The sequence below is a fragment of the Salvelinus alpinus genome, chromosome 15 (genome assembly GCF_045679555.1).
Source record: "Salvelinus alpinus chromosome 15, SLU_Salpinus.1, whole genome shotgun sequence".
In the NCBI taxonomy this organism is placed as follows: Eukaryota; Metazoa; Chordata; class Actinopteri; order Salmoniformes; family Salmonidae; genus Salvelinus; species Salvelinus alpinus.
In genome coordinates, this window is record NC_092100.1 from 50,861,166 (window position 1) to 50,874,344 (window position 13,179).

Consider the following 13,179-nt stretch of genomic DNA (forward strand, 5'->3'; position numbering starts at 1 on the left):
AGCCTGTGCTGGGCTTGGTGTGGGCTAGCCTGTGCTGGGCTTGGTGTGGGCTAGCCTGTGCTGGGCTTGGTGTGGGCTAGCCCGTGCTGGGCTTGGTGTGGGCTGGCCCGTGTTGGGCTGGTGTGGGATTGGTGTGGGCTAGCCTGTGTTGGGCTTGTTGTTGGATAGCCTGTGTCGGGCTGGTGTGAGCTAGCCAGTGCCCACCTTGCCCACTGAATATCAACATGGGGCCAATGGAGTCATGTTTGCTGAATTGCCTTACAAATTGCTCGTTAGGTCACTTGGCTCTGTTGATGTACAGCACGTGTCAAACTCATTCCACAGAGGGCCACGTGTCTGAAAGTTTTCATCAACCCTTCTATTCGATTGATGAATGAATGTCAACTAGTAAGGAACTCTCCTCACCTGGTTGTCTAGGTCTTAATTGAAAGGACAAATCTAAAACCTGCAGACTCTCGGCCGCCGTGGAGTATGACACCCCTGATGTACAGTATTAGGTTGTAGTTAGGTTATGGAGGGTTTTGTGTGTGTGTCTTACTGTCTGATGTTCTTGATGATGGTCTCCATCACCTCCTCCCAGCCGTAGGCCTTCACTGAGTGGATGTTCTCTACGATCTCTGAGGTCAGAGCCAGGCGACGACTGATCATCCCTGCTCTTTTCTGCCTGATTATAGGACCCCCCCCCCACACACACACACACACAAACACACACACAAACACAGAATAAGACACGCACGTACACACACCAGATGATAAAATGAATTTCCAAGTTCAGAGAGATGGCTAGGCATAAACATCCAAACTTGATGGGTCTGCGTATTAATTAACAAGATTTATTCCTGGGTAAAAAACGTTTTTGTGACGAATACACTGTGGTGTTATAGGTGTCACGTTCATGGGCATGTCACAGCAGTGTGTAGGAGGGAGATTCCAAGATGTGGGAAGTGTGCAGGAGGACGCGGGACAGAGGAAGGTGGTGGTTTTGGTGGGAACAGTTGTCAACTGTAGGGGTGCCCATGTTGCTGGGGATCAGAGGTGTCCGGTTCGAGAGAGGCAGGTTGAGGTGGCCAGGGTCAGAGTAGTGCAGAAGATATTGTATGCTGAGGCAGTGAAGAAAGCAGAGGAAGGTGGATTAAGGGTGAGGGATTCTGAGAGGATTCCTGTGAATAGCAGATCTGTGCCAGAACAGTAGGATAGGCCAATGAGTGATATATGTTTCAGTAAGGTTGGCTTCTTAGCATTCAATAGCAATGGATATCAATTGTACCGCAGAGATGGAACGTAAGTCACAGAAAATAGATGTTGTGGTGGCAGCTGCAGAGAAGTACTTGGTGGTACGAGATTTGAGTTCAGAAGAGTTACAGGGTGTGTTGAGTGTGTCCCGTCCACACTGGTCGTAGGCCTGGGGTAGGGTCAGATCGGGTTACAGTAGTGGAATAAGGTCGTTTGCCCTTTCCCATTTTGTATCCCAAAGTTGAATGGATGTATATTGTAGTTCAGTTGGGTGGCGCTAATGCAATATTTTGGATGCCAACCGCCGTTAAACTCCACCGAAGAAGAAGACTTTCCAGGCAGTGGGGAAAAAAACTTGTCAGCATTTATCAGTTTCTTTCTGTTATCTGTGTGTCCAATATCAAACGTGAGTAACCCACCATATTGATTACATTTTTCTTTCTATTTTGTGTCAATTGATGCGCATTTAACGATGCAATGTTGCTTATTAGTGGTGGAATGTTAGTTCAGTACCTACCTGTGAGGCCCCATCTTCTGTGAGAGGCAGGCCTGTACAATGCCCAGCAGGGTGAGGGCAGCCAGGGCACAGAAACCATTCACCTCTATCAGTTCCCAGATCAAACCCACACACAGGATACACTGCAGAGGGGTGATCCACACAAAGTGGGCCAGGCCAAGGCTCTGCAACACACATGAATGTATGAAGAGAGATGCAGGAACACAATACTGTTTGTAAGCTTTTAAGTGATACCAAATTCAACAGTGACGAAGACATGGATGTCTCATGGCATGGTGGGTTATGCAAAATGGGTCAACTTTGAGCACCTTTATCTCCTGAATGTTTTTGGTATTCAGGTCCAAAAAGCCACTGTCTGGCCACTTCTTCCATTTTGTTTAAATCAAAAGGGATGCTGTCAAAAAGTGATTGAATTCAAATTCAAAATGAGAAATAAGCTTCTTGTGTGTATAGAACATTTCTGGGATCTTTTATTTCAGCTCATGAAACATGGGACCGACACAATGTTATGTTTATATTTTTGTTCAGTGTATAAACACAACATGCAAAGTGTTGGTCCCATGTTTCATGAGCTGAAATGAAAGATCCCAGAAATGTTCCATACGCACAAAAGGTTTACATCCCTGTAAGTGAGCATTTCTCCTTTTCCAAGATAATACGTCCACCTGACAGGTGTGGCATATCAAGAAGTTGATTAAACAGCATGATCATTATACAGGTGCACCTTTTGCTGGGGACAATAATGGCCACTCTAAAATGTGCAGTTTTGGCACACAACACAATGCCACAGATGTCTCAAGTTTTTAGGAAGCGTTCAATTGGCATGCTGACTGCAGGAATGTCCACCAGAGCTGTTGCCAGTGAATTTAATGTTAAATTCTCTACCATAAGCCACCTCCAGCGTCATTTTAGAGAATTTGGCAGTACGTCCAACCAGCCTCACAACCGCAGACCCCTTGTAACCACACCAGCCCAGGACCTCCACATCTGGCTTCTTCACCTGTGGGATCATCTGTGACCAGCCACACGGACAGCTGATGAAACTTGGTTTGCACAACCGAAGAATTTCTGCACAAACTACCAGAAACCGTCTCAGGGAAGCTTATCTACGTGCTCGTCGTATTCACAAGGGTCTTGACCTGACTGACTTCAGCGTTGTAATCGACTTCAGTGGGCAAATGCTCACCTTCGATGGCCACTGGCACACTGGAGAAGTGTGCTCTTCACAGATGAATCACGGTTTCAACTGTACAGGACAGATGTACAGGGGCGAGCGGTTTGCAGATGTCAACGTTGTTTACAGAATGCCCCATGGTGGCGGTGGGGTTATGGTATGGGCAGGCATAAGCTATGGACAACAAGCTCAATTGCATTTTATCGATGGCAATTTGAATGCACAGAGATACCGTGACGAGATCCTGAGGGCCATTGTCGTGTCATTCTTCCGCCGCCATCATCTCATGTTTCAGAATGATAATGCACGGCCCCATTTCGCAAGGATCTGTACACAATTCCTGGAAGGTGAACATTTCCCAGTTCTACCATGGCCTACCACCAGACATGTCACCCATTGAGCATGTTTGGGATGCTCTGCATCGACATGTACGACAGCGTGTTCCGGTTCCACCCAATATCCAGTAACTTCGCACATCCATTGAAGAGGACTGGGACAACATTCCACAGGATAAAATGAACAGCCTGATCAACTCTACAGTATGCGAAGGAGATGTGTCGTGCTGCATGAGGCAAATGTTGGTCACACCAGATACTGACCAGTTTTCTGATCCCCACCCCTACCTTTATTTTTAAAAGGTATCTGTGACCATCAGATGCATATCTGGATTCCCAGTCATGTGAAATCCATAGATTAGGAATTTATGAATTGATTTAAATTGACTGATTTCCTGTTATGAACTGTAACTCAGTAAAGCCTTTGAAATTGTCACGTTGCGTTTTTATTCTTTTGTTCAGTGTAAGTCAATTATTTGGGTCCTTAGTTCTCATCCATATTGTTGAGGTTAGGGTTAGTACAGCAGATGAGTTGGGTGGTTCTTACCTCATCCAGCTTGTTGAGGTGGGCTGACATCAGGCTGACCAGCTGACCTGTGCTGATCTTGTCCAGGACTCGGCTGGACAGCTTCAGAGTCTTGGGTGTTGAAGGTCAGGGGTTAGGACGGACACAAAGGGTTAAAAACGTGACACAGGAGAGGCACTAAGAGGATGTAGCAGCTACATAGCTGACCCTCACAACAGAGAGTGGCTACACTGAAGAGGGTGATGTGGATCTGCATGCATGCCTAGGTGGTGGCATGTCAGATGCACACAAACACACACCACTTCCCCCTCCCACACACACCACTTCCTCCTCCCACACACACCACTTCCTCCTCCCACACACACCACTTCCTCCTCACACACACACACCACTTCCTCCTCCCACACACACCACTTCCTCCCCACACATGCCACTTCCCCCTCCCACACATACCACTTCCTCCCCACACACACACACACACACACCACTTCCCCCGCCACACGCACCTTCTTATAGATGAGGCTGAAGAGAGCGATGCGTATCTGCATGCCCAGGTGGTGCAGTCCAAAGATGGCTGGCTGCAGGAGCAGGAAGCGAGCGACGAAGAGAAGACTGAGACCCAGGGCCAGGTAGTAGCCCTGCTCCCGCTCCAGGGCATGAAAGGGGTCGAACGAGCCAATGATACGACCCAGGAGCTGGGGCTGCACTGTCTTCGACGCCTCCTGGAAGAAAAGAGAGAAAAAAATATATCTATCATGCTATAATGATCAGTGTGTTCCTGAAAATCTGAAGTAGCCTGTATAATGAAAAAAGTATCCAATATGGGGGAGGGGTGCGGGGAGAAAAGGTTGCCCTACAAAACTGAATTTGGTGGCACTTTGATATCATGATCTTAATGATATACCTTGATACCTCTACTCTTAATCTCCTATAAGCCCTGAACTGATGGGCATTCCTAGAAGGTTCCATGGGGATCACCTCACACCACCAGGTTACGCAAGACCTGCTGCTGACGTCAAACTTCCTCATCGAGCGGAGGAAACTGGGATACTCACACTGCAGTGAAACGTGCTTCTTCTCCATACTATGGTCATGCCGCTAATTCACTAGTAAGTACCACACACGTACAGGACAGAACAGGCTAACAGCTAGCCTAGGTTGGGTTGAGTTCAGTTCCATTCCAGTTCCAATTCCCTCCAATTCACAAAGTGAATTTGAACTCAGTTCATGTGTTGAATGAGAAACTGAAACTCCCCATTGACAAATGATCCTGTTTTTCTATTCTAGAATTGGAACGTCCATTCCCTTCCTGAATTGAAATGGAATTGACTGCACACACAACCCTATCAATGGCATTGTCAAGTGTCAGTGTGCAGCGGTTAGGACGGAGTCAGGCGCAGGACACAGAACTGAGTAAAAACGTACTTTACTCAAATAAATCACAAACGAATTCCATACAGGGAAAAATATACCAGTTTGACACAAAAGAGCGACCACTTAACAAAGAACAAACACGCACAAAACCATGTGGGAACCAGAGGGTTAAAAGGGGAATAAATTATAACGTAACGGAAACCAGGTGTGTACAATCAAGACAAAACAAATGGAAAAAGAAGCATAGATCGGTGGCGCATTAGAAAGCCAGTGACGTCGACCGCCGGACGCCGCCCGAACAAGGAGAGGCACCAACTTCGGCGGAAGTCGTGACAGGCATAACACCTCTGCTGTCACAATATATGATATATTCTCATATGAGAGATACTGTATGAGAGACAGATGCATTTAAAAGGGGCAAAATAACACTATAATAAGACCCAAATGGCGACCCACATTTTAAATACAAGGTTGTTCATCATCTGGTATTGTAGTAATAAAGTATGCAGGCCTTTATAACAATCGTGGCCGACTCCGGTTGTGGCGAGCCCACAATGTGTGCAGGCTTTTGCTCTAGCCAAGCTCCAATACACCTGATCAAATAGATTGTTATTCGGTTTTATATAGAGTTTGACTAATGTGGGTTAGTTAGACTAGAGAAACAGATTTTTTTTGTTTTATAACTGCAACCGTAACCTGCAACCAGGACACCTGTGCTTTATGTGGAGAGATGGACTCACCCCAAAGTACAGCAGGATTCCGTAGAACACGAAAGGCCAGAGGAAACAACGGGAGAGCGCCCGCAGGAGCCGAGGCTTCTTCTTGGCCGATGCCACTTCTCGGTCCCATTCTCTACACCAGGAAAACAGAGCAGAGAAGTTAGAATCAATTTTTTTTTTAAACACACACACATTGGCTGACAGCAAAAGTAAAGTAGGGGCACATTGTTCAGGGCACTGGTGTATAACCTGGGCACTTTGGCTGACTTATTAAACGGAGTGCAGAGACCTTGACGAACGAGGGAGAAAAAGAGGTAAGAGAGAAAAAGAGAGCGGACGGAGGGAAAAAAGCAGAGAGAAGAGAAAAAAAAGGTGATGAAAGAGAGAGAGGGACAGAGAGAGGGTAAGAGAATGTGTGGTTGCACATGATAGATGGAGGGACCTTACCAACCTGTTAATTTAAGGTAAAGTTCAAATTCCCATGCAGCTACCAGTAGAATTTGGCAGATTAAAAAAGATTCAGCACCCTCCAGACATCTGGCCCTTTCAAAGGTCAACTTTTACACCCATTTAGGTGTAACTGGCACACTTTACTGTGACACTGCCCCTACCCTCACCCCATAGTGGCCCAGCATGGGACATGGTTGTGTGTATTTCGTTTCGGGGACAAAAACACGTGTGGCATATAACAGGTGGCCTAGGATCCTTCCTTTTTTTCTTTCTACAATCCTTTCAAAGGTGTGAAATTTACACACATTACAGAACGGGGACAGAGCAGAAAGGACATACAGTGCACGGAAAAGGGAGAGACAGAGAAAGGGCCAGAGTGATGGAGAGGAGAAATTGAGCGAATGAATTAGAGAGAGAAAGAGAGTGGTGAGAGGTATGAGAGAAAGAGAATGAGATTGAAAAATAGGAAAAGTGCATAGAGATTGAGAGAAGAGAGGACAGTACAGAGAGGGCCCAGCCTGCCCCATCACGTCTCCGGTGTGTTTGTTTGGGACATGCCAAGGTTTATGTTTGCATGCCCACCTCCAACCAAAGGCCATCCCATATTTTAGGTTAGCGTGGGTCATCTAGAATTTCCAGTTCCTTAGCTAATCATTGCGATCATTGAATGGGGGTTATAACAGTAAATATACTTTAGCCCGGAAGGGCAGTAAGAAACATCCATTCTCAACTCTCTCAACTCAACAAGACAACAACAAAGGGACCAACAACACCAACAGGAGCACTTTGATCTATTGTTATAGCCTGGGGCTGATCCTTCATGACATTTGTTTGTGTTCCATATCATTGAAATGGCTGGAATCAAATTTGGACAGTAGTTAAAATAGGAAATCAAAGTACAGTATATGCGAACATGTGTGTAATAAAAAAAGAAAGTCATTTAGAATTTAGTAACTTCCAAGGATGCACAGATGTGTTCCACACGCCTTAAATGTTCATAAAAGGGAGACACTTTGGCTGATACAAACCTTTCTAGTCGTTCAGAAAGATTGTCTGCGAGATCAAACGATGGTGCTTTATAGATATCTGTCAAATCCAACTTCTTTCTGAAGCCCTTCCTCAACAGTGGAGATGTCCACCTGCAAAACAACAGAATGGATGGGTATGGGAGGTTTGGTTGGAAACAAGTAAAGAATATAGCCTACTTCTGAGGTACCTACAGTAGACCAATCTCCTCTGAAGTTGACCACAGATAAGCCTACCCAAGAACTTTTAATACATTTTATTAACCAAACACCCATGCAGTCATATAGGGTGGCAAAATCATACAGCAATATATCAGCAGCATGCATGTAGCAGGAGAATTAGGCCTAGGTCTACAATTTAGATAGCTGCATAATTTGTAAAAAAATAAATAAATAATAAGAAATCCTAAATCTGTTACATAATGAGTTTTGAGACTATATATGTATTTAACGGGCAGGACAAATGACGAGAAATGTTCAGTATCATTGACTCATTTCATACAAAAATATCATAATTGAAAGATGGAGCGCAAAGGGCTGCTGGAATTTCATCTCGGAGCAAAACACACAGAAACTGTCCTTGGAGCATTTTTGCACTTTCGTTTTTAGAATTTAGAAGAATCTACTAAAAGTCAACATTGAAACCTTTATAAAATAATACGATTCCTGTGATCTGACTTGCAGGAAAACTGACTCTATTCCCCTTCACCAATGCGCTCTCCATATCTGGCAACAGCCTCTGGCAAACCATTGAAGTGTTTATTTACGACATATATGAAGAAAACATATCATTCCTTACCAGAAGAAATATTTGGAGAGGAAGTTTGCATCTTCCACGGGTGACTTCTGCATCCTAAGAGCACCGCCAGTTTAATTTCACTGCACCTGTGTCCTATCGCTTCCCTTTTTCTCGAGGATGACCGCTAGTTCTGTTCTGACTGTCCCAGCTTGTGCCGACTGTAAATGCGCAGAGCAGAGGTGATGTCACTGGTGTGAAATTGTCTCCAAGCCGGAGCTGCGACCACTATCCAAACAACTATCACACAATGCAGAGCACACAACACAGACCGCAGCAAATGGGCTGTCTTGTCCTTGCCTTGATCCCGACAATGAGAACACGTTGGTTAGCGAGAGAGTATCCTTTATGGACTCTCCAAACATCCCGGAGTGCGTCATTTCCACACTGACAAGCCTCTTCAAAAACTTACACGGGTTGCATATTGTGGCAACCCAATTTGCGGAGACATAAACTACTACATCTATAATGGTGCACCAGTTTTTAGCAGGCAGGTTTCAAAGAAATCACCTCTTCTGCAATTATGTCAATTGATTTGAATCAAAAGGGTATGTGATCTCATTCATTTGTTAGAATGAATGAGCAATGTATCAGAATAAGATTAGATGATGGAGTTAGTCTGGAGAATATGAAAGAAAAAGTAAGTTACTGTCATGGCATCTTCTGGTCTGTTCCATGAAATTAGTCCTTTTGCGTCCTTTTTTTTATTTTAAATAGAAATTGTGCATCAATATTGCATTTTAAAAGGCTGTTATATTAAATTAAGTGCACTTTAATATAGACCACTTGGAAAATGAAATGAATCAGATAAAAAAAATTAAAAATTAATAAAGACATTTATGAAATTCAGCGTTTTGACATGTTCCTCTGTGCACTCTTCTCCAAGCGTTCTCCTCCAAGTTATCACTATCATTGTACAGCTCTAGTCATTTCTTTGATTTGACAAAGTCATGTCTGACAATTATTATTTATTTAACGTGTGATTAATAGTGATTCATAAAAAGGTTAACAAAAAACTTTCCCTCATTTTAATGTCAACCCTGTTATGTGACCTGAACTCTCGTTTTAATATGGTGAAACTATTAATTAAAACTAAAACAAAATCAAAAGAAAAATGTAACCTCTAATAGTCAACTCATTATGTAAAATAATGTAAGCTGGTTCTACTATTTTGGGCAATTGTTTGTTGTTATATGATGGAAAACAGAGTGGGTCAAGTTGGATTTATGGCTGATTTAAGATGAAATTGTCAAACCTGTTATGGTCAACCCTGTTACTTTATTTGGCACTTAATAGGCACTTACTATAGTTAAAAACATTTGAATTAACCTCTTGAGATGGGAAAACAATGTTTTTTATTAAGTTGAACATGTGCTCTTCATGGCAGAATGTATTCTGAACAAAAATACAAAACGCAACATGTAACTTTTTCAAAGATTTTACTGAGTTACACTTCATTTGAGTAAATCAGTCAATTGAAATACATTCATTAGGCCCTAATCTATGGATTTCACATGACTGGGAATACAGATATGAATCTGTTGGTCACAGACACCTTAAAAAAAGGTAGGGGCGTGGATCAGAAAACCAGACAGTATCTCGTGTGACCAACATTCGCCTCATGCAGGGCGACACATCTCCTTCGCATAGAGTTGATCAGGCTGTTGCTGATTGTGGCCTGTGGAATGTTGTACCAGTCCTCTTCAATGGGTGTGCGAAGTTTCTGGATATTGGCGGCAGGTGGAACACGCTGTCGTACACATGGATTCAGAGCACCAAAAAAATGCTCAATGGGTGACATGTCTGGACAGTATGTAGGCGATCTAAGAACTGGGACATTTTCAGCTTCCAGGAATTGTGTACAGACATGGGGTCGTGCATTATCATGCTGAAACATGACGAGATGGCGGCGGATGAATGACAGGATCAGGAACCTCGTCACGGTATCTCTGTGCATTCAAATTGCCACCGATAAAATGTAATTGTGTTCATTGTCCGTAGTTTATGCCTGCCCATACCATAACCCCACTGCCACCATGGGGCACTCTGTTCACAACGTTGACATCAGCAAACCGCTCGCCCTCACAACGCCATTCTTACGTATACTCACTCTCCGGCGCTCTATGTCACCAGGCTGCTCATTATTATGCACACCTGTCACCATCCTTCCCCAGGCGTTATTGTTTCATGTCTGGGACGTCGGGTGCGAGTGCAACTCCCGGGGCAAGTGAGGATTCCTCAGCCAGCTCGTCAGGCTTTCATGCCTCAGCCAGCACGTCAGGTTCACAAGACTCGGTTGTGTGACAAAACTGCACATTTTAGAGTGGCCTTTTATTGTCCCCAGCACAAGGTGTACCTGTGTAATGATCATGCTGTAAAATCCGCTTCTTGATATGCCACTCCTGTCAGGTGGATGGATTATCTTGGCATAGGAGAAATGCTCACTAATAGGGATGTAAACATACAGTGGGGAGAACAAGTATTTGATACACTGCCGATTTTGCAGGTTTTCCTACTTACAAAGCATGTAGAGGTCTGTAATATTTATCATAGGTACACTTCAACTGTGAGAGACGGAATCTAAAACAAAAATCCAGAAAATCACATTGTATGATTTTTAAGTAATTAATTAGCATTTTATTGCATGACATAAGTATTTGATACATCAGAAAAGCAGAACTTAATATTTGGTACAGAAACCTTTGTTTGCAATTACAGAGATCATACGTTTCCTGGAGTTCTTGACCAGGTTTGCACACACTGCAGCAGGGATTTTGGCCCACTCCTCCATACAGACCTTCTCCAGATCCTTCAGGTTTCGGGGCTGTCGCTGGGCAATACGGACTTTCAGCGCCCTCCAAAGATTTTCTATTGGGTTCAGGTCTGGAGACTGGCTAGGCCACTCCAGGACCTTGAGATGCTTCTTACGGAGCCACTCCTTAGTTTCCCTGGCTGTGTGTTTCGGGTCGTTGTCATGCTGGAAGACCCAGCCACGACCCATCTTCAATGCTCTTACTGAGGGAAGGAGGTTGTTGGCCAAGATCTCGCGATACATGGCCCCATCCATCCTCCCCTCAATACGGTGCAGTCGTCCTGTCCCCTTTGTAGAAAAGCATCCCCAAAGAATGATGTTTCCACCTCCATGCTTCACGGTTGGGATGGTGTTCTTGGGGTTGTACTCATCCTTCTTCTTCCTCCAAACACGTCGAGTGGAGTTTAGACCAAAAAGCTCAATTTTTGTCTCATCAGACCACATGACCTTCTCCCATTCTTCCTCTGGATCATCCAGATGGTCATTGGCAAACTTCAGACGGGCCTGGACATGCCCTGGCTTGAGCAGGGGGACCTTGCGTGCGCTGCAATATTTTAATCCATGACGGCATAGTGTGTTACTAATGGTTTTCTTTGAGACTGTGGTCCCAGCTCTCTTCAGGTCATTGACCAGGTCCTGCCGTGTAGTTCTGGGCTGATCCCTCACCTTCCTCATGATCATTGATGCCCCACGAGGTGAGATCTTGCATGGAGCCCCAGACCGAGGATGATTGACCGTCATCTTGAACTTCTTCCATTTTCTAATAATTGCGCCAACAGTTGTTGCCTTCTCACCAAGCTGCTTGCCTATTGTCCTGTAGCCCATCCCAGCCTGTACCCGCGACAAAACTATTAGTAACTTGTTCTTCATTTTCTTTTATAATATTGTTTTCAGCACTTTTATTTCCATGACTGATCAAAACAAATGTTCTAATGCTCTCTCTTGTCTCTGCAGCACACATATATTGAGCAATATGTTTGGAGCATGAAATTGCAATTATATTGCAGTATTGAATCTTAAAACACATCAAATGGTGACAATTGCAATACATATCGTATCAGCAACTCAGTATCGTATCGTGAGGTCCCTGGCAAATCCCAGCCCTATTGAGTCAACCTTAACTGAAAATTGTAACCTAATGTTCGGTACATGACAGTGTTTTCAACCTTGCTGATTTGGGGTCTTCTTTGAACCCAGTTAAATAACCAAGTGCTGTAACTGTTTGGCCTGGTTTCACTTTTCTAATTCCTGTGTCAGGCCTGGATGTCGAGACCAAGCTGGGCTTTGAGCGGACACCACTGATGTGTGCTGTGCACGTGGCTCACTATGACAACGCCAAGTTTCTGCTGGACATAGGAGCCAGCGCTAACTTCAGCAGAGACAAGACCAACGAGTCATATTATGCAGGCTACAGCTTGTATTCAATACCATGCTCCCATCAGCACTCTGATGTCGACTACATCCTGGTGCACTATAGGTGTGAAATGATTTTGCATTGTCGTTGAACAAAAGTACAGTGCAAGTTAATAGGCGTGATCGTTAAATCATTGCACTAGGCCAATATTTTTTTTCTGATGTCATGGTTTTTCAGTGTTTCACAGACAGTTGTGTGACAGAACTTGACCCATTTCTGCTAGAAACTTTCATATCTTCCAGCTTCTGCAGGACTGCTTGGAGAAGAGACTATCTGTTATATAGAGACACTGACTTAAAAGAGAGAGAGAACACTGCCGCTGGCACGGGCTCAAATGACCTTCCCGTCAGAAGTAGGACAGATAGCGGGATATTGCAACAAAACAGCAATGATGGACAAGGAAACGAATGAAGGAATCCTGTGATATAAAACGATCCAAGCTGTGCATGTCCAGACTTAATCCTCCCGTTTTCCGACAGGCCACTTCTGCTTTCCATGAAAAAACTGTATCGCACTTGAATCACACACATAGTTAATTACCCCTCCTCTCGCACCTTCTCTCAATTTCCACACGTGCCCCGGCCAAAGACTGAGGAGCCAATTAGAAGCCTTGGCACTAGTTTCATCTGCCTTTACTTAAAGTCTATGACGTTAAAGAGGAACCGTCGAAAAACATGCTGCTAATCTGCCGGTGTGTTTTCAGTTTACAGCTCCGACCATATCATTCCTGCCTCTCTCACTCTGGTGGAGAAATTGAATGCATCTTTCGGTGTATCGTTGTATCAGGGATCTCGGAAAGGGAGA

General features: G+C 44.3%; 1 protein-coding gene and 1 pseudogene across 1 annotated transcript in view; one reads left to right on the forward strand and one right to left on the reverse strand.

Moving 5' to 3' along the window:
- The window catches only part of LOC139540289 (cystic fibrosis transmembrane conductance regulator-like), a 45,052-nt gene extending 36,599 nt beyond the window's left edge, over positions 1–8,453 (reverse strand). The window contains exons 1-7 of the mRNA XM_071344021.1: positions 8,153–8,453; positions 7,357–7,467; positions 5,900–6,011; positions 4,292–4,507; positions 3,807–3,896; positions 1,751–1,914; positions 539–664 (exon numbers count right to left, since the gene is read on the reverse strand). Coding sequence (XP_071200122.1) covers positions 539–664; positions 1,751–1,914; positions 3,807–3,896; positions 4,292–4,507; positions 5,900–6,011; positions 7,357–7,467; positions 8,153–8,205 — 872 coding nt within the window. The 5' untranslated portion in view covers positions 8,206–8,453. The remainder of the gene's footprint in view (positions 1–538; positions 665–1,750; positions 1,915–3,806; positions 3,897–4,291; positions 4,508–5,899; positions 6,012–7,356; positions 7,468–8,152) is intronic.
- Positions 8,454–10,044: 1,591 nt separating this feature from the next.
- Positions 10,045–13,179, forward strand: part of LOC139539341 (ankyrin repeat, SAM and basic leucine zipper domain-containing protein 1-like) — a 55,913-nt pseudogene continuing 52,778 nt past the window's right edge.